Raw genomic sequence first — 21,946 nt, forward strand, 5'->3', positions numbered from 1 at the left:
TATACCTAAGGGTAACTCTCCAGCTGTTTCCGTCCATAAGATGAGCGACACGAAAGGTGGATTCTACTAACGTTCAACAAGTTTCTTGCGATGCGGGTCAACCCTCGCTTCTCCAGGATATTCATGCGTATAGAGACATCGGTGACATTTCGCATGGACGTGATTAACACGAACATGTATTCTTGAAAGAAAGCAAGATATTTGTTTTTCGCTGCTTGAAAAAACAACAAAAAAGGTTCATTGGAGGACGAATCGGAGAACAAAATATATACATACGTAAGCACTAGCCGCTCAACCTCCCCGTCAACGGAGTGCAGCGCATCCGTTTCCGCGTGTGTCTGTGCGTCACACATTCTCTCTCTCTCTCTCTCTCTCTCTCTCTCTATTGTTCAAACCCCGCGTCTCGCAGTTTTCGTGTCGTCAAACCTTATTCTTCTGTCCTCGTACGAGGCGTCCCATTGGCTCCTACTAGTTTAGGCGAGCGTATTCAAATGTCCATGCTCCCTCACCCTATGAATTGCTACTGCATCTTGACAAGTCAACTCTGAAGAATAACACGAGCCTTCGAACGAGAGAAGGGGCTGTTCAATGAGAAGGATGGGGCCTAATGGATCACCGTGCTCTTTGATTCGAAACACGTGTATTTCGAGCTTTTCGGATAATTAAGGACTTTACCAACCCATATAACGCGCTTTCACATTTTGAATCGATAATCAAATACCATGGCACGATCACTCACACTTTCTACACCCACGCTAGACAGCGGCGGAGAATGTTTACGTACCTGCCTTGACATTCGATGCGAAATTCTTGAACACGGGGTGTATAGATCCATTCCATGTTTGTAAACACAGATAGGCCGACGTCGACATTATGGGTAAAATAGCGACGTCTGCACGTAACTTCCGCCATAAGCGTTGAGGGCTGCGATGTCCGCCAACAAACAAAACTAAGTTGTGAGACGCGACTAACATCCAACCACGACGCAGCTTGTCAGCATAGCGTTTTTTTTTTCTCGTTGCTGGACTGAGAACAACACATGCACCATTGAAAACCCAGCAGAGTCTGTCTGGTAGGCAAAACGTCTTTTGCCTACCAAGTCAGCGCCACCGCATTTTCGTGACGTACGTCCGGTGGAATTCGTCTATACAAGCCGTGTTCAAGAATAGCTGTCGACAGATGACATTTCGACCAGTGGTCTTTTTAGGAGCGAAGCTCCTTAAGGCGTGGGCTGTGCGTCCCCTGTATGTAGCCACCTCTCGTTCAGTTCTTGCAGTGTTCACTAGATGGCGGTACTTGTAGCTGACGGCATTAAGTATTACGCTAGCCACCGCCCGATCTAAAGGGTACAGCCATATCCATCCGTCCATCCATCCATCCATCCGTCCGTCCATCCGTCCGTCCATCCGTCCGTCCATCCATCCGTCCGTCCATCCGTCCGTCCGTCCGTCCGTCCATCCATCCATCCATCCATCCATCCATCCATCCATCCATCCATCCAAAAGATGCAAGATGTTATAAACTAGACGGCGGTACGTGTAGTTGATTATGAAAGATGCGAGGGGTTATAAAATAGGAATGATGCCACATATGGCGCGTGTCATCGTTCGATATAGTGCGGCGACGTACGCTAGGGGGAGCGTTGCAATAAAATCGAGTGGGCAAAATGTACGGAGGATTCATGGTTTACCAGGTTTACCTCCGGAGCTTCGCCCACTCATCATCATTCACTTCGTGGATATGCTGTGATTTTTTGTCTTCCGGGTTGCAACCTCGAAGAAAAGAACACTTGTCAAGGTGTCGGCTTCAGAGACGCCCCGTGTTCCAGAAACTTTTCGTCTCTTGAAGCTTCCATCTTCCCTCGAACTTGTGCCTTTTGTCTCGCGGTGGCGTTAAAGAGCTCGTCTCGCCAAAATTCCGGTGTCGGCGTCTGGGTCGGCTACGATGGCGGCAAGCGAAATGTCAGCACTGTTCATGACTGAAGAATCGAGAAAATGTGAATAAACTAATGATTAATTATCTTCAGTTCTAGTGAGAATAGAGCCCAGGTCTGCTGCATGCGTGGCAAGCAAGTCTTCAACAACCGAGAAACGCCATTGCTTCAAACTACTGAAAAAAAAAGAAAAGAAACACTAGATGAGCGTCAAAACATTTTAATTGAGCAACCTGTGGGTGTTTTAAAGACCCGTCCATTACAAAGCGCTCAGACATATTTGATCATCATCAGCAACAAAGACATTGATAAAGTGAGTAGGTTCACTTGTTGCCTAACAGGGCCCTTCACTGATTCACAAAACGAATTATAACATAGGAAGTACTGCGCTACTGTGCTTCCAGTAGGCATTCTATACGACAGTTTCAATCGATCAATGCTATGTTCACAAGTGGAATAGCGGCGAAGCCCCTTAGGTCGAGGGTTTTCCGTTGGCGTGATGACAATGACGCTGATGACGATTAAGATGATGACCTTGAACAACGACTGGCTTGTGACGTCTCAAGATGTCCTGCGATGCACTTCGTATGACAGCAAACAGCCGACAACCACCAAAGGAACGTGCCCAGACCTCGTCTTTGCACACTTAAGCCTGAATTCGATGCCAAAAAGCTTTACAATGAAGCCAAACGAAATTCACAACTCAACACACCATACCATTTGTGACCAATAAACCTTGTATGTAACTGCATACACCTCTTTGTCACTCATTGCACGCGTGAGTGGTCAATGTTACGGGTGATTTGCGGAAACACCGCACGTTCTCACTGCTTCGCCTACTCATCATTATTCACTTCGTGGATATGCCATGATTTTTTTCAACGATTCGGTTTTCGATGCCTGTCGTTTACAATTTCCTCTGTGTTACTGAGTCAATGCAAGACACGGGAATTCACAGTCGTGGTGGAGTATTCTTTTCGCTCATTGAAGGACGGGATTTGACCAGACGGCTAAGGAGAACATGAGTTCTTTTCAACTGATTACTTCGCTGAACTGGGGCTGTAAGCTACAACATACCTGGCGCAAGTTCATCGGTGTGCTTGAGTCATTTGCTGTAATTACATCTTATTAAATATTGTTCCTGGAGGTATCTGTTCACCGAGCTATACACCTCTAAAAAGTCGAGCAAAATTAACGCAAATAGTTTTCCCACTTTGTTCGAACTGTTTAGCTTTATTATCCTCGTCTGATCTCTAACTCTAGTGGCGTTTTGGCGAGAAGACCGCCGGCATTGGAATTTAATTGGGTGGGGAATATTGTCAGTTGCTTAATTTTCTCACAGAAATATCTCAGTAGCTGTATAATCATGACGAAATGGAACAGAACAATAAAACGTAGGCGTAAAATAAGGAACCTACAAAAAACTGGGCAGAGGCTGATGTTTCAAATGTGAGGCATTTTTAAGCAAACCAAAGGTACTTTTAGCGTTTTAATCTACGTCTCTATATGTCTATCCATACGGCCGCCTACATCTGGGTGCTCTCGTGATCGCTTCCTTGGGTTACTATAGATGAAAATTGGGAAGTTGTGAAGGTTATTTACAAATACAACTGTCTGGTCATTACATGGATGCCATGAAACTCTTGTGGCGTACATTGTGAAAATCTCTCCTCCGGGTACGTGTAGTACATACGCGTATACCACGGGTCGCGTTATGCTGGTATGCCACAGATGACATACGGCTTATATGTACCCAAGAATGGCGAGAACAGACATTGACGATGTAAGAGTGAGAGTACTAAAAAAAGCCTATATCAGCAGCGTTGGCCCGACCAATGCAAAGATTGATTGATATGTGGAGTTTAACGTCCCAAAACAACCATATGATTATGAGAGACGCTGTAGTGGAGGGCTCCGGAAATTTTTACCTCCTGGAGATCTTTAACGCGCACCCGAATCTGAGCACACGGGCCTATAGGACATTTCCGCCTCCATCGGAAATGCAGCCGCTGCAGCCGGGATTCGATCCCGTGACCTGCGGTCAGTAGCCAAGTATCTTAGCCACTAGACCACCATGGCGGAACGACCCATGCAAAGAAAAGTGTTAGGATTGCAGCAGAAATTAAACCCATGCATTGTGCATGACATTCAGGTGTTCTAGCACAAGGTCACGCCAGGTATGCTTTCAAAAAAGGCCCCACGCAGGCGTAATGTCGGTTCAACGTGAACTGTAGTTTCGCAGCTGGCTATTTGATTTTATAACAGAGCAATGAACATTACGTATGTGCTCCTCCGATACAGAGGTGATGTCGGGTGAAAGGCGATTGTGGTTCCACATTCGGCTCTGCTTCTATAGACGCCTAATAAACTTTACATTTATATTCCTATGCTTTAGGAAGCTGTACTCAAGCGTTCCCCGACTCCCGGGTTATGGCCTAACAAAATTTCCGTATGAAATTCACATTACCTTGTCATTAAGTGCACTTGATTCCAATCATACTGGCGTCCATGCTCTAACGTGAGTTCGGACGTCACGTCAGACCACAAGTGACTTTTTAAACGTCAGTGTAGTCGAACTACTTAGTTAGCCCACACAGTGGACACAACTACAACACTTACAAGAACACGTCGGTCTACATCGTAACGCTTAGCTCAAAGCCAACAAATTCAGCCAATTCAGTTACTCGCCGACTGCTTCGCGTGCACCCGATTGCTACAAACAAAGCGTGTGATGTGACGAATTTTTCGCCACGTTCTTCCACCTTTCTGTTTTTTTCGCGTGGTTCCATTTCATCTTGAAAATTTACCACTTCGCCCAACTACATCACTTTCCGCATGGCTCCGTAAACGGTTTTATTGAATGCTCCAGATACGTATCGTTAGTACATTGTCGCTTGTACCTGGGCGAATGCACAGAACTTCGCACAGCGATGGTATCATTACCACGTGCGAGGTTAAACTGAATTTTTAAAAATGTCTGTTTCATATGTGATAGTCACAAGCATTATAAATGAATACTTGAGAGAGGCTACTCACTGAAAATGGGGGCTAGATTTTTGCTATATATATTTTAGCGTCACTCAAACGAAATTTTCTCGCCTTTTCTTCAAACACTGCCATGACCTATGGCTTTTCAGGAGTGATTAAATTTTATGGCAGTTGAAGTTAATCATGTTGTCACCATGATGTTTCGCATACAATCCAACTGCTACAGCACTGCGTGGCCCGCCGCAGACACTGTCAAGTCGAATTTTTGTTTTTCTTCGATGTCGTGACCATCCGACTAAAGCGCTGTCACGATCACGTGGCAAGATATTGCCACGCGCATTTCTTATCTCACTTTTTTTTTTGTATTCATTTTACGCCCACAGAGACTGTCAGCAATGCTTAAACCGTGCCTAGGTGTTCGAGAATTTTCGCGGTGGTAATCCTTGAGTTAATATCGCGCGCAAGACGCGAACACTCGAGCTTATTCCAGAGCTTGCACGACGACCAGTTACAGGGCTGTAAGATATCGGTCCAAACTAGATATGGGTTCTAAAAGGGTCCATAAACTTTACTCGCAGTTCAAAGGCGAGCGTGGTTCCCATATCGCACCTTCACTACTTTTCTCACAGGCATTATCGCCTGCCCGCCACTCGTTCGCATAAAGCACGTGTACAGTAAAAGCACAAAAGCGTCGAAGCTATCAAGATTTCGCACTTGTCGGGTACACACAGTTATTTTGCGCACACGGAAATGGACAAGGCCAAGTGAAATGGGTTTGATACGATAGTCGTGCGGGACAAGGAGGAATGGCAACGGCATGGCAAAACAGGATAGAGGACAATGCACAGCTGATAGTTTTCGTATATGCACCAATCGACAGTTAGAACTACATGTATACGTCACGAGAATCAGCCTTTTGTCGTCGTGAAGTGCACCTAAAAGATTAGAAACGCCAGGAGACAATAGCACGCCCGTAATTTGCATATACAAAGGCTGTATAGATGCTCTTTAATGCCTCTCGTTTATGGCAATTTACTTTAGGACAACTTCCAACAACTTCCAATGAAAGCAGAAGGATAAGTGTGTGCGAGAAAAGTAAGATTGTGTGCGTCCGTCAAAACTTTATCGTGCCCCCTTATTGTCACCGTCTTACAGTTTCGAAGCGTTAAGGAGCAGAGTATGTGTAACATCGCCAGAGTGTGTAGTGTATAGGGAATGCTATAGCATTGTTAGTTTTTTTAGTTATGGTGACTTTTTAGGGACGTGGATAGCCCGTTAGCTCTCTTGGCGAAATTGTCTGGGTAAACTCCAAGTGACCGGGTTCAACGCCTGGGTCCAGATTATATTATTACGTATGCGTGGTCCTTTGGCGCTATACTTTCATCTACATACGGGATGTCCTATTAGAGAGGCGTCTGACGGAGTATCAACGCTGATTCATTATAGGCTTGGCGAAAAAAAATCACATTGAAGTATAGAGCCTCGTGATAGAACGGTATACGTTTCTCAACTGAGGCTTTAAAAATGTACTTAGCATTACTATCATGAACAGGAAAACAAAGCTGTTTATGGCATGTGTTACCCTTAGGGCATTTTTCGTGTCTCAAGTTTCAGATGGGATACATGTTACCGTTTTAGCTAACAGAGTTGTGTTTTCTGCTGTAATATAAGCAGTCCGCCTCGGTGGTAACGTGGTCACGGTGTTCATTTGACATTGTCTGGTTCTATCATGGCTGCGGTGGTCACATTTTGATGGAGGTTAAATGCCAAAGACCTGAGCACTGTGCGATGTTAGGGCACGGTAAAGAAAACTAGATGATCGAAATGGCCGGAGAATTCCACTACAGCGTCCCTCAGAATGATATCGGAGGTTTAGAATGTTATCTCATAACGGTTATTCAAAATGAAATGCCCGTTATGGCACCAGGCAAATGCTGTTCAGAAGGTCATATACAAAAAAAAAGCATTGAAGGCGTTACATTTGTTTTACTGGTGGAACACAGCGCAATTATTTGATAAACAATTGTATCGGGCCAGTTTGTAAGGATCCATCTTGCTAGGAAGCGCAGCCACTATTACAAAGAACACACAACACAAGCGCTTATGTTGTGTGTTCTTTGTAATAGTGGCTGCGCTTCCTAGCAAGATGCAATTATTTGAGTAATGGGCGTGAACGAAGTGTTTCTGCTAAGTGCGTCTACTAAAGAAACGTGTTGGCGAATTGCATAGCACCGAACGAATGCTTAATTGTCAGAAATTTGGAGAAAAGCATTTGCGCTCATATTCAATTTTTTTAAAAATTTCACCAGTATAAATGTCGTAAATAATGCAAATGTTATGTGAAAATGTTCAAGGTTAGTCTCGCTTTCTTAAGAGTTGAACAACTGCAGATATGTCAGGGCAGTTACAAATAGCGAAAATTCAGCAGTTACCACGTGTAACCTGAGAAATCCGTGAAAGGTGGCTGTGCTTTAAATTGTTTATTCAGAGAAACGTCACGAAGAGGCGTTAAAGATAGGCGCAAATGCACTCACTGACATACGTTAAACAGCCGCGTGGGTTCTGTATAACCAGTTGTTTATAGTTGCGTAACGATATCAGCAGAACATAAGGAACGACAGAAATGGTAAGCTGATATGAAGCGCTGGTGCTTCATACAAGCTATCAGAGCTTCATATTTGTGATGTGACGCGCCGATATAAAGTGGGGATGGCAGCCCTGGGCACTGCTACATAAATCAACTTCAGTGGTTGGCATTTAACTACAACTGAGATTAACTATACGTGATGGGTTTATTATATATAGTGCATATCTCATGCTTATGAAATTGGATAGCCGGCTCTGCAACCATAATTGGCGCTTCACGAACATTAAGGTCTACTTAAAAAGTTGTTCCGAAACCTGGCATGGATCTATCTGTTGTAGAACACTTGGTTGCCACGCAGAATGCTGTGGTTCGATTCGGACTAGGACCGTGGCATTTATTCTTTGCATTCGTTGGGTGATCGCTGACGATGTCAGCTTTTTCTGAACGCTCACGCGCTAAAATTTCCCATGACTGTTCTCGCCGTTTCTGGGGAGATATAAACGGTCAGTCACCCGTGGCAGAAACCACCATACCTGTGGCAAATACTCGCGACCGCTGGTTTGGCCAAACATCTAGCGGAAAGGGTTCAATGTCGTACGCGACGAGATTGGGACTTTATTCATGCCATGACGAGCGAGTCATATTCGTCAAGCCATCTTACGGCATCCTACCCTGCCCTACTAGTTTTGGTTCACTCCAATTTAAGGGAGTAATCTTGAGAGCCCCCAGACGTGGATGCGTGGACGGACGGACGGACGGACGGACGGACGGACGGACGGATGGATTGATGGGTGGATGGATGGATTGATGGGTGGATGGATGGATGGATGGATGGATGGATGGATGGATGGATGGATGGATGGATGGATGAATGGATGGATGGATGGACGGACGGATGGATTGATGGATGGATGGATGGATGGATGGATGGATGGATGGATGGATGGATGGATGGATGGATGGACGGACGGACGGACGGACGAACGGATGGACGGACGTTCTAAGTCCTTGCAGTAAGCTAAGAAATACCTCGCGTACAATACTAGTATTTGCGATTTAACATTCAAAAAGATCGACATGAATATCAGCTCCAGAAATTCCGACCATATGGTGTTTTTTTTTAACAAGCCCTGACGATGCACGGGCCTCTACTCTTTCGCCTACATAGATATGTGACCACCGCGACTGGAGTCGAACCCGCAACCTTCGGGTCAGGAGACTAGCACCTTAACTATTGTTTTACCATGGCGGACTGGTCGCAAATAGCAAGAAGGAAAACTAATCTTTACTATGAAGTCCATAAAGTGGGCTAGAGCATTCCAAGAAGCAGTTTTGTGATGTAACTACGAACCACTGAATATAACGAAAAGCCCTGTTTCAAAGCTTTAGTCGAGAGGCTTGACTCTCTCACCAACGAATACATCCGCACAAATGCTATACAGGAGCTATACTGACGCACTTTTTCACCGTTAGGACGAGCTGGTGAACATGCAGAAAGTTGGGCTCGAGGGCCGGAAGGCACCGAGACAGTCGCTCATCCTGAGTCGGCGATTATGTTCGGAAGGCATGTTCTGAAGAAGTGATCCTTCTATGTGCGCGAGATCAGAACGATTCTTTTTTTTATTAAATGTATTCTTCATGTCCCTCCTCACTGAAGCGTAGGCAGCTGCGATCTCCAAGCCCGACACATTTTTTTTTCCCGCGTGAACTTTTCATCCAGGCTAGGCGGGCGGTCTTGGACAAAGTATTCCTACAATAAAAGACCCTCCCCACATTCCTAAAGTAATCATTATTCGATGAAGATTTCTCTCTGTCTCTCTCTGTCTCTCTCTTTCTCTATCTCTCCATAATTTTCCTGTCGGCACGTGAGCATGCATATAAATTATGAAGAGCCTTTCGAGTTGGATTACTTTTTGAGCTTCGACTATTTCGTACAACGTGTTGTGGACTCCCAAAGGAAGCCTTCTTTTGCTGCCGGTGTATTAAGGGGAGACCTAGGACTAATGAATTATTGCATCTAATGAATTAGTGCATCTGTTTTGTCCTTTTCCTCCCTGTTCAACTAGACAAAGGCCGCTGTGATCATGGTATGGCTTTTCGTAAAGGCTTGAACCATAGGTACAAGGCTTCTTTCATTCATTACTTCTTTTCGTTGGTGACCCTTTGAATTAAGCTAATCGCGGCCATGTCTTCGCTGTGGAGGCGTGGCATCGCTACCCGATCCATTATTTCTTGCCCTTGTGCTTGAAGCGAGAACATCTGCAAAACGCGAGCGTAACTGCTGTCGCGTGCCATGACGCAGTATTCAAATCACGTATAAAGACAACACCCTCCCCTGATTTGCGACCGACGACGTCGGAGTGCTCACTTAAAGCGTGCTAAACCACACAGGAAGATGTGCACAGCTTCACGCGTGAGTGCTTCTTTGTCATAAATAATGACTCTCCCCTTAAGATACGTAGAAACTAAAGTCAAATATTCAAAGGGGAGTGCTTGTGGAACGTGCGACACGTGGCTGCTTATATTCAACCGTGTTTACGAAGACATCTCGAGAAATGACCTTTAGCGAACAGAACGAAAGGCTCACTTGGTCTTTGAGATTCAAAATACGCCCAGCTATGTACACATAAAGACTAAACAGGTTATCACATAATAAAGGGTTATAATAGAGAACCGAACAAGCATACTTATGAACTGCATTGTATTGAAGGAACACTTGGATTTCATTTTCTATCTTCTATCGTTGATTATAATAGCCCCTTTTAAAATATTAAAACCACTTCCACGGCCCCGCCGCGGTGGTCTAGCGGCTAAGGTCCTCGGCGGCTGACCCACAGGTCGCGGGATCGAATCCCGGCTGCGGCGGCTGCATTTCGGATGGAGGCGGAAATGTTGCAGGCCCGCGTGCTCAGATTTGGGTGCACGTTAAAGAACCCCACGTGATCGAAATTTCCGGAGATCTCCACTACGCCGTCTCTCATAATCATATGTTGGTTTAACCGCACATATAAATCAAAGCATATCAATAAAAACGACTTCCGTGCCTGATAAACCTTTACAAACCGTGGAGCCGACAAGAAAGCGAACCACCTTGCAAACGATGATTAATTCCTCTGTCTTTTTTCATCTTTTCTATTTCCACATGTTCTCCTTCTTTCTTTCGTTTTTCTCTCTTTATTCATCTCTTTTATATTGCCCTTCTCTTTCTGGCCCTCCACATCGCTCTTTTATCTCTCAACTTTACTTTTCTTTCCCACCCTTTGCTTTATTATGTTAAGCATGGCTATATGCTTTGGTTTAGCCTCTCGCGTTCTCTTTTTGTGCCTGCTTTCCCACCTCCTCGCGCTCAGTTCTCTTCCTCCTTCCCTTTCTAAACGATGATATATCAAGCCAATAGTCATGCCTTACTCTCTGCCCTCTTTCTTTTCTGTCTCCTCAACTTCAAGTCACTCGTCTTCACTCTCATTTCTCTTTCCCGCCCCCTTAATACACTATTCTACGGATGGCCGTGCTATGCTAGGCAAATACCCCCTTCTTGTAGCGCCTAAACTATGCTATAGAAGATGAGAACATGCTTTAACCTATCTGCTCTTCCCTTCTGTCCATTTTCCCCCTCGCTTATATTTCCCACCCCGTTGCTTTTAGCCAAGCTCGGATTGGCGGTCCATACACGTGGGACTAGCCGGTTGGCGCAGGGTCTCCCCTGCGTTCTTTCGGGACCAAAATAAAGTTTTCATCATCATCATAATCGTCATCATAGTAAGCTATGCATCGCTATGCTATGCTGGGAGCTGTTTGGCAGCATCGTCACGGTGGTCTAGCGGCTAAGGTACTCGGCTGCTGACCCGCAGGTCGCGGGATCGAATCCCGGCTGTGGCGGCTACATTTCCGATGGAGGCGGTAACGTTGTAGGCCCGTGTGCTCAGATTTGGGTGCATGTTAAAAAACCCCAGGTGGTCGTAATTTCCGGAGCCCTCCACTACGGTGTCTCTCATAATTATATGGTGGTTTTGGGACGTTAAGCCCCACATATCCATCGATCTGTTTGTTTGATTGTTTTCTTGCAATACACGACAAAAATGCGACGTTCAAACTTTAATACACTCTTTTCTGTTTCGAATGGTGGCGGCGCCGCTGCCGTGCTACCTCGGCTGATCTATAATTCTGGTTTGGAGGAACGACAGTCACGTTCCTGTCTTCACTTCCGAGAAGACAGGGCCTCTGGTTCTCCCTCGAGAGCGCCCTACGTTCTGGCCACGAATTTGCCGGAGTTTTTAATAATGTTATTGCCGCCACCATCCCCACCATTCGATTACTGGCCCATAATCGTAGTGGGTTTGTGCCACTTTTAAAATCATCTTCGTCGTGCTGCAGTTTTCGCATTTGTGCCATGGCAGCTACAGTCATACCGGAGATGGAATATTGCTTTCAGGAAAGTCAAGAACACCGCTGTATGTGCACGCCGTTGCCACCACCTCACTCAACATGCCAGGCGCATTCACACGAAGAAAGCAATGGTCAATGGTTGCCTTGCGATCCCATCTACTACTCGCGGGACTGCCAGCACCAGGTCGAGATGTTGCCTTTTGAGACAATCGCGGCTCAACAGGCTCCTTTTCCAGGCTTTTTCGTCGTGGAGGCATTGGCCCCCGCAGAAGACGACATGGGGGTAACGCACCAGCCATCAATCACTCTTTCGTTCGATGATAAAAATGATCAGATCGGAAGTTGGACGAAACGGGAGCGGAAGGGCAAAGCTGTAACGACGAGTCCTTTCTCCGAAAGCGGCAGCAGTAGCAGCCAGTCGGTAGCTGCTAAGGCCAGGGGCAGGCGCATTGCCCGGCGGCTGGACTCTACGGCGCCCAGCATCAGCAGCCTGGCTCCGAACTGGATGCCAGAGGAACTCAAGCGTTACTTTCGCAAATACAGCCGCAAGGGCCGCAGCCCGCGCCATTCACCTGCCAGACCAGGGAGGTCGTCAGCGAGCCGCAAGCGCAAGAAAGCCACGTCGCCAGAGCGCCCACACTCGAGCGTCGCGACTCACCACGCGTTTCTGGCTTTCTTGGTCGTCGCGATGACAATGCTTCTGGTGGGCGTCAGCGCAGACCTGTACGCAACCTTGTCGCGAGGGGATGGTCGACATCCTTTCCGTAGTACTCCCGCTCCGCTAGAGCCTTTTCAGAAAAACGTCTATGTTGAGGCGACGTTGTCGGCAGCACGGCACAGAAACTACGAGGCCACTAGTTTCGTCAAGGACCACCAGCCACTCGCGAAATACACGGCTGGACCTGCTCAGCGTGCTATGAAAAGCACGCTACGTTCCCCGTTTCATATCACCGAGAGTAGCGCTGAAGAAACAACTGAACAGATAGGTGTCAGTTCCGCCAGCGACAATGAAGAGGGTGAAGTTACAAGATCTGAAGGTAACGAGGACATGAAGGCTGCTGCTTCGAACGAAACACGCGTAAGTGCATTTGCAACTTGCCACTGGTATATTAAGACACCGATTAAAAGCGAGTACGAAGGTTATCCATGTGCCTATCACGCGTTTAACTCGGTTTGAAGGTGCGGTTTGTCTGCCGCAGTGGCTTAATTATAACGTCGTACTCGGCGCTGCTCCAAAAGTTGCAGGTTTGATCTCGGCCGCGATGGTTATTCAAGTCTCGGGAGCCCTCCGCTACTTGTGTCTAGAAATCGTACTATGCTTTTGGCACGCGAAACCTCACAATTACCGAATATTAGCTATATATGTACTTTTTTTCATGCGATTACCATGGTATAGCTTGCCAGGTAAGGTGTCGCTCCGCAATGCTCAAGGGCGTGGTTTCAATTCCTGGCCATGGCGACCACACTTCGATGGGACGAAATATAAAAACACCTGTGCGCCTGAATTAAGGTACCCGTTAATGAACCCCTGAGTATCGCAATTATCGGGAGGCCCCCACCACGGGATGCTTCGAAGTCGCATAATCGTTTTTGTAATCAAAACTCTAATTATTAGTTATCGCTATTATAGATGATATATGCCAAGTACGGTCGAATGTACATGGTGTACGTGGAGTACTCCTTTCTCATGTAGTTGGGCTCGCCTATAGAAGAGGAGATTTAAGATAGCAGAAACACCTGGAGCACTGATAATGGATACCACTGTTTGGTTTGAAACAGTACTAGTTTGAATCTGTACTGGTTCGCATAAACACCAAGACATATTACTCCTCATCTTGTCTTTTACAGACACGGTCACCTTGCGACGCCTTCGCCTTCACCTTCTGCGACAGTCCGCGCAACGAATTCTTTTACATGCGCTTTGCAAATGCTTGCGTGGCGGTGAACACTGGCACGGTCGGCCTTTGCATCAGCGGCCGTAACCGGTTCACTTCCAAGAGGAGCTGCCAACAGACATGCGTCGATGCAGAGAGCAGCCCCGAGCACTGCCTCGTCGATTCGGTATTCAGGAAATGCGAAAAGTAAGGAGATCGTTTAATAAAATCTGGCCTTACATGACCCCTAAACAATATTCGATTAATTACTAACATTTCAAGCTAACGTGCGCATCAAGTTCAGAGAGCCGTCACGATCAACAAACGTGGCAGTGCTACGACCGCGGCTGCCTCATTAATTCAAAAAAAAATTCCTTCTCACCTCCGGGGTCCGTTCAGTCTCTCAGCGTTCGCGGTGATGGCAACATTTTCGTCTGTTCGTCACCCACAATACCTGTTACTCCGTTCGTAGCTTCGTAGCTACGCGCGCTTGCCGCTCTTCATTCTCGCATGGTGAGGAGGAGCATACGGCCAGGAGGAGAGAAGCAATGAACGTCGCCCTGAGATTGGGCTAAAGGTGATAGCAGCGTCACCGCGCTCTAGTGTGGACAGGCAGCCGGCAGTGCGCAGAACGTGCGAGCCGGTTGCGTGCGCATGAAGTGCATTAAGTGCAGCGCGTTCGCGATGCTCTCGCGTTGGACTTGCTCTCAAGGTCATCTCCTCTCGCGTTTCGATGGGCGCTGCCTCCTCGGAGTGTGGTCTCTCTCTAGCGCGTGCGCTTGTCAGATTCGTGATTCGGGAGAACACGAAGGTCACTTCGCTCGCTGCTGCGGCTGCGTTTACGTAAATGGCACGCTGCTCACACAAAGAAGTAAGAATCGGGACAGTTCTTCGCACGTGTCCTTGGTATACTTGTGCGTTCGTTTAGTGCGTCTTTCTGTTTGCGCCCCTTAAGAGTCGACCTGTGCCATCTGTCAGTTCCCACTCGTCCTCTGTATGCTCATTTCGTGCGTGCTTCTGGTTGAGGTGCGCGCTGCAACCTTCCAACTGGTGGACGTTCTTCATGCAACTTTGCCATTTGTTGCTGTAGCATTCATACCTTCGCCCTTGTGGCCAAACAATGCACATTGAACGCTCAACTACCTCTTTGAAGAAAAGCACATTTCAGTCTCGTGTTATACCGATTCCTAGAAAGTAGCCACGTTTATTATTATTATTATTATTATTATTATTATTATTATTATTATTATTTTAGTAGTAGTAGTGGTGGTATTGGTGTTGTTGTTGAAGGTAATCGCGTGAACAAAACAATGACCGTGGTGCGCAGGCAGGACGTTACAGGCGAGTGGTGGCACTTCGACGGCCATTCGTGCCTCGAGTGGAACTTCACATCCGGCCTGTGTCCTTCGTACCGCAGCGACGTGTTCTCATCACGGCGTGACTGCTGGGTCAATTGCTTGGCAAAGCCCCGCAAGCGGCTCTGTCGGGCGGCCACCCCCGACGTATGTTACAGCGCACACCTCAGGTTTCCATACTTCGCAGCTGGTGACTCAGTGGCGCAGTGCCTCAAGGTGTCATCGCTGAGCTATCCCGGACGCCGCTGCCTGATCGGTACAAACCGGTTTCAAACAATGCGAGCCTGCCAGGAGGCTTGCGTGTCAATCACTCAAAGCGACTCAACACGCGTGCATCGACATGTTCCCGCTCTAGAGTCAAACTTAACTTTGAATAAAGATACGCGTGGATAGAAAAGAGAACCATGATTTTAGTACTGTATTAATCTAAACACACCCCGTGGCCGTCGAGACGGTCTAGTGGATAAGTTTACACGGTCACGCTAACCTTCGTTTCGATGATACTCTGTTAACTGGAGAAAACTAGTCAGTGCCAACTGCATTAGGCACTTGTTACAGGTAAAAGGTTGTCCTTGGCTTTGGTATACGAAGCAGGTCATGGGACACTCAGTTTTAAGATTAAGGATACAAACGTGACACTCAGTTTTAAGATTAAGGATACAAACGTTTAGCTGGTTTTCATAAGTACATATAATAATAATAATAATCAGCCCAAACGCAAGACAGCAGACAAGCGAGAGGACGTACACGCAGCTCATGCGCTGCGTCTACGTCCGCAATGCAGCATTGGCTCTTACAATGGAGCTAGTAGGTGTAATTCAGCAGCTTGAAAGACAACTTGACCAAGCGAAATCGAGGCGTCGCCGCTCATATACCAGGTTGTATCGATAACTCCTCATCCACATTGTATAAAGGGGTGCAGATCGGTGGTCCGATGTTAGATTATGCAGGGCAGCATAACACCAATGAATGGTAAAACACATTAAATGCATTGTTGTCTGCGCAATCGTTCTCGCGCAGCTGACGATATTAACTGTCCTGCAAAGGTTCAAGAGAAGCAAATGGTGGAAATAGTTGAGCGAAGAAGATGCACTGGTCAATAAGCTCGAGTCACCACTGCAGAGCGTTTTCGGGGATACGCCTGTGCTAAGAGTAGTCTCAATGAGGCGATAGATTAATAGCATCAACAATTGAAAGGTCAATGGCGAAGGTAATGGAACATCTTTTCCCAACCTTAACAGAATCATTGGCACAAATAATGAACACGCAGATGACACAATTCTTCAGGGCCTTATATAACGGTTATGACTTCTCCGCCATACTCTCCACCTAAGGAGCTTAATGCGCGTTCGATAGAGTTAGATTCAACGGTAACTATACCCGCAAGAATATCTGTCGATGAGGATGTCTGTTCACCAAAAGCAGGTTCGTCTAACATGAATCGTAAGCTAATAGTACCAGTAGAGCAGGACTTGGATTGAAGTCCTGATTCATGTTCCCATAAATTGTAAACGAATTCAGAATCTAGAAGTATGAAACGGCGTGCGTCGCTTGTAGCTCAGAGTTTTCAACTGAGTCACAAGGTCAAGACACAAGAAATGCCAGAAGTAAAGCGCTTCAAGAAATGAGTTTTTGAAAGATAGTATCTTGGAAAAGGCAGAGAATACTGCTGGTATTTTGTCAAAATAGGTGGATTATAAATAATGCAGTGGAACTGCTACTGATTTATCTTACCTTTGTAATCAATATTTTCCAGTTGTAGTTATTTTTCAAGAAACTTGGCTTTCACAAGAAAAGTGTTTTTTTATATTAGAAATTACTGCATGTTTAGGTTAGACTTGTCCTCTAGGAGTGGTGGCTTAGCCGTATTTATTACTTGAAAAATTGCTCATCAAGCTGAAATTGCATGTCAAGTAAGGAGTTTAGACAGTCAAATTTCAGCGTTGGAGCTGCCTACCTTTTTTGCTAGTGAATGCTTATTTTCCAATGGTTGTTCAAGAGTACACTGTGCTTAATTCTGTACTATTATCTTGTGAGAAACAAATAGCATTGGGGGATGACTATAATCCATACGATGCATCATGGAGTTTCAGAACCGATACGACTGAAAAAATCTTGTGGGATCGGCTTTCGAAGTATAATCTAACATGAATTAGCACACGAAGACCCACTATTGTTGTTTTCTCTTATTTGTGCTGCAAGTTTCGAGTTGCTTGTCGTTCTTCACTTGGCCTTAGTGTTTGTTGCCATAACATCAATTTCTTTGTGACGAAACATTGCACACTAATAGCTCAACTACCATTGTGAAGACACTCGTTTCCCTTTCATGTTATACCAATTCTATGAGTGAGTGATTAGCTACTTTTTTAGGAACTTTCTTTGTGCGATCTATAACGTAAGAACATTCTACCACCAGCACGAGCAGCGTGTCTGCTTGGAGGAAAAAGATGAAGAAGTAGCAGCTGTGAGGGCCGTGCCCTCGTGGCCGCAAGCGCTTCATCCTTTCAGCTGGATTCTATTCTCGCGCTGTTCGGAAGCAGGCGCTGCTCGCTCGCTGGCCTCTACCAAGCACGAAGACCTCGGCACTCGCGGGTGAGCCAGCTTGTAGATGTAACCACAGCTATCACTGTGTTAGCGACCTTGCTTGTCTTTCAAGAAGTCCATCTGGCTTGCAAGGCGAGTACCTCCCCTTTGTGGTTGTTTTGTGTGTCCAGAGTATTTTCGACGTAAGCCTAAACGGGAGGATCAGCGCAACGAGGTTATATCCTTTCGCAGTCAATGTTCGCGAGGTCTGTACTAAGTCAGTAACACGCTATGTCGCCATACTTATTGCCGTTTGAGTGCCGACTCTGGCGCAACGAGGCTATATCCTTTTGCAGTCAATGTTTGCGAGGTCTTTACTAAGTCAGTAACACGCTATGTCGCCGTACTTATTGCCGTTTGAGTGCCGACTCCGGCCTTAGAAGAGGCAAAGGTTTAACAAAAGGCAGGAAGACATCTGTTCGCCAGACCCAAGGAGTGTGAGGCGCGAACCCAACAGTGGTGGCTGCTCTTCTGTCCAGAGTGTCACAAGCTGTTAAATCCTCAACCTTTCATGGGCTACTATGCTGTTCCACGGCCGATAATTGTGACTGGTTCGATTCCCAGCCGCTTCAGCTGCGTTCTCATATTAAAGCGATTGAAGGCACTATTCGCGGTGTTTTATGTGTGCGTTATAAGTTAACTGGTCAATATTTTTCATGTTGTTTTTCCATACCTCTCGTAAACCGAAAGTTAGCTTTCGACGTTAAAAGAAGGAACCTGTGTTAACTTTTTTTTTTAAGTAAGCCACCTCAGATCCCGTTTTAGGGTAACCGTTTATACCCAAGTTGAAATGATCGATCACCTTTTCGTCATTGATTCTGTTCGGCCAGGGAATGGTGAACGTGTACTTGTGATTGTAGCCGACTTATCTTTAACTCTTAGAATTTACTCGAGAGTGGAGCCACCCGACAACCGACGTCGCCGCCATAATGGGCGTCTTGTGTACACACCTTGGGCTGCTCGTGTGGAAGTGCTACGTGATCGTGCTGAAACGTCACTGGGTCGCCTTCGCGATGGAGCTATTGGCGCCCGCCGCGGTGTCCCTGACGCTTGTCTTCGCCCGCCAGAATATGGAGTACGCGCACGTGCGGAACGTGACGCACTTCGAGCCGTTCTCCTTGCAAAGGCTACCGCCACGATTCCACGTGCCACCGCCCAGTGCCTCTCGCTGGTTGCTGCTCTACGCGCCGGAAACCAATGCCACCAGGGCTGTGCTCGAGGCACTGGCCGAAAACTCCAACCCTCCTCTCGCTGGTGAGGCGCACAGCTGTCTCAAAATAGAGAGCTCGCGAGCTCACGCATGTTACTCAAGCGTTTTCAATTGTCCTTGTATAAGTGATGTACTTCGTATTTCTGCTCTCATCCAGCGCAAGGATTCGAGACTGAAGAGGCTATGGTGGACCACTACACGGCTGCCATGGCACACCGGGACTCGATCCTTGGAGGCGTCGTGTTTGTAGGCCTCGGTCCGAATGCCAGTGACACTTTGCCTTTGGACATACATTTCAAAGCAAGTATCGCAAGCTCGCAGCACCGTATTAGAGCTGACTTTGACGATAGCTGGATCCCTTCCTACTTGCCAAACTGAAAAGCTCTCCTATCAGAACTGCCACGTAGGTTTCGAATCTTTGCAGATCCGACTTAAGGCAGCTCCCCGTATGAAGCTGTCGCAGGCGGAGCCGTACCAGTCATGGAGCACCGACAGCAACTTTCCTATGCTGCCCTTGTTCTCTCCACGTCATCCTGAGACGAAGTTTGACGGTAGTCCAGGTACCTGCGCAGGTTCTCATGTCATTCGCCCTAGGTACTCTTGCATGATGTGACGACTACTTGTGAACGTGAGAAATGTGTACCTATTTGGTGTCACTTGAGATTGATTGTAGTTTAGGTTTTTCTGAAGATCGAACGGAAGGAAGGGCAGCACTACCACGCCCTTTTAATTGCCAACATTTCTCTCTGAAGATTAGGTTGGAGAGAGAGAGCAAGCACGTGGAACAGGAAGGGTATGTCTAGGCGAGTGTTTGGGGTGTCCCGCGTCGTTTTACCCCAGCTGTTTTACGCTGAACCAGTGTCGGTAGATTGAAAGAGGACTGTGAAAACGGGGTCATGTACTCGCTGGTCAACCTCATGGTACAGCTAGCCTTTATGCGAACACCAATGTCGACCATTTCAGTAAGATGCTTAGCTGACAGCACGATCTATGTATACGCATTCTGTTTGTGTTCGTTTGCTGAAAGAAAACACTTCTGGTTGAAATATGCAGTTCCACTTTTGCCCATATAACCCTATGGCTATTTGTATGTTTCTGACCATCACATAGTAATTACATTAATGAGAGTTAACTGACAACAGTGCCAAGATGTGTCATTAGTAGGGGTGTCATTAGTCGTAAATGTGATGTAAATGGGACCAAACCTTCGACCTTGGAATAAGGCTTCCGATGCTCACCAGCTGAGCTACGATGGCGGCCATCACTGCGTACTTCGTCTTCCACGTGATTGTGTTTATAAATGAGAGAAAAAAAGGCGCAAAAGAAGCCAAACCACAATCGAAGGAACGGAACACGGAGAACGAGTACTCGTCCTGTGTTTTTTCGCTTGCGCTCCATCTTTTTCCCATTTACAAATATGCGACCAGTTAGTTGTTAAGGAACCACACTTCTGTAGTTTTTGTTTATATCACGACAAACAACGGATAAGGCTGCTAAAATATGTTCATTGTTTGCACTGCAACTTACAGTAGCTGAAACACTGTTTTATTGTATCGATGACCTTGAAAGTGCTCGTAGCTTTGGCTGCAGTGCCAATATATACTGTATACAGGATAGAGTTTGCAATATTCTGTTGCCATCAAGAAGTTATAGTTGAAAGCTACAGCTATCGTCTATGTGATGTTTATATATTATATGGTGTTAACATAGTACAGTTATTCTTGTCTATAGACGAATACTTCCGAGTTTGTATTTCTAACCCAGCGTTTATTGGTCCCGTATGGTAAATACGTCAAAAGTTGTAAACTGAAGTAGCCGTGAGACTGCCGTTTCTGTCAATATATATATACTTTACGCGGAGCTGGAACCAAATTTGGAAAGAGTAATGGACAAATGCAGTACGCTTAGCGAAGCACCGGCATTCCAGGGTAAGAACAGTGTCCTTGACCTCAATGTGAACCATTGTTTTCACTCGGGTCATGGTTGCGCAGGATACGTGACCGAGGGTTTCCTGTACCTACAGAGGCAGGTGTTCAGACACACACTGGGGTACCTGCAGGCTCAGGAGCAGCATCACCCTGACCGGAACTTGCCCGTCACGCACCTGCGTCTGCAGCGGTTTCCGCTTCCGCCGCACTCGGTGGACGGCTTCTATTTTATCGTTCAGTACTTCCTGCCCATCATTGTCCTGCTCAGTTACATCTATCCTGCGCTGGCCGCCGTCCGCCAGGTCGGCTACGAGAAGGAGTCGGGCATGAAGGTCCGTGTGTCCCATCGAGAACTCTGGCGCTTTTATTGTCTCTCTTAGTGTTTATATACGCACATCACAGGCTTTCCCAATGCGGTCCCCAAGCTCTGCGCATAGACTTTAACGATAGTTTTCCGCAATCCTGTATTGTCGTGTTAGATCAGTTTATTTACTTTTTTTGGTTATGAGCTTCCGCAGAATATAAGTGTATACATGGTTATACTTTCGAGCTTCTTCGAATGTATACCGCGACAATCAATTTTGAGTGTGTTTAGTTAAACTTTGGCCTATGTAATTATTCACGTATATGTCATGCTACACGCGTATTAAGTTTCCAACTCATGGGGTTTTCGCGTATTGCTCCTTTGTATCTTCATTCTGGAGTGGAACCAAATTTCTTTTTTTTTATTCTCGCCCTTTGTAAGGCTTTCCTAAAACGTATTGTTATTTAATTCGCGGTGTTGTCATGCAGGCTGCGTTTTGTGACGACGTTTTGGGGTAAATATGTTGCCTTATGCAGCACGCTCAAGCTTGGAACACAAGCAACATATTCGCATTGAAGTGAAATTTAGTCATCTAAATAAACATTCGCACGAAAACATTTGCAGCGCCTCTGACTAATAAACTATTGCTTCACTAAGACGTGACCAGTCATGAAGATCTGTCATTATATTGAACATTACCATGACATTCGTCTTCGTAGTTATGATAACCGCATTGCGGAACGCGCATTCAAAGCGCAGCAAATCACAGTACTTCCTCTGAACCCTACAACTCTTGGT

At 46.3% G+C, this 21,946-nt stretch overlaps 1 protein-coding gene across 1 annotated transcript; it reads left to right on the plus strand.

Annotated features, from left to right (window-relative positions):
- Window positions 1-11,678: 11,678 nt before the first annotated feature.
- LOC142767151 (uncharacterized) lies at window positions 11,679-21,754 on the plus strand. Its single transcript, XM_075868374.1, has 7 exons — window positions 11,679-12,972; window positions 13,743-13,975; window positions 15,096-15,379; window positions 18,589-18,960; window positions 19,074-19,162; window positions 19,341-19,476; window positions 20,908-21,754. Exons 1-7 carry the CDS (start codon window positions 11,899-11,901, stop codon window positions 21,222-21,224), a joined length of 2,505 nt encoding a protein of 834 aa, XP_075724489.1. The 5' UTR covers window positions 11,679-11,898; the 3' UTR covers window positions 21,225-21,754.
- The last annotated feature ends 192 nt before the right edge of the window (window positions 21,755-21,946 follow it).

Source organism: Rhipicephalus microplus, chromosome 1, assembly GCF_043290135.1.
Source record: "Rhipicephalus microplus isolate Deutch F79 chromosome 1, USDA_Rmic, whole genome shotgun sequence".
NCBI classification, from domain to species: domain Eukaryota; kingdom Metazoa; phylum Arthropoda; class Arachnida; order Ixodida; family Ixodidae; genus Rhipicephalus; species Rhipicephalus microplus.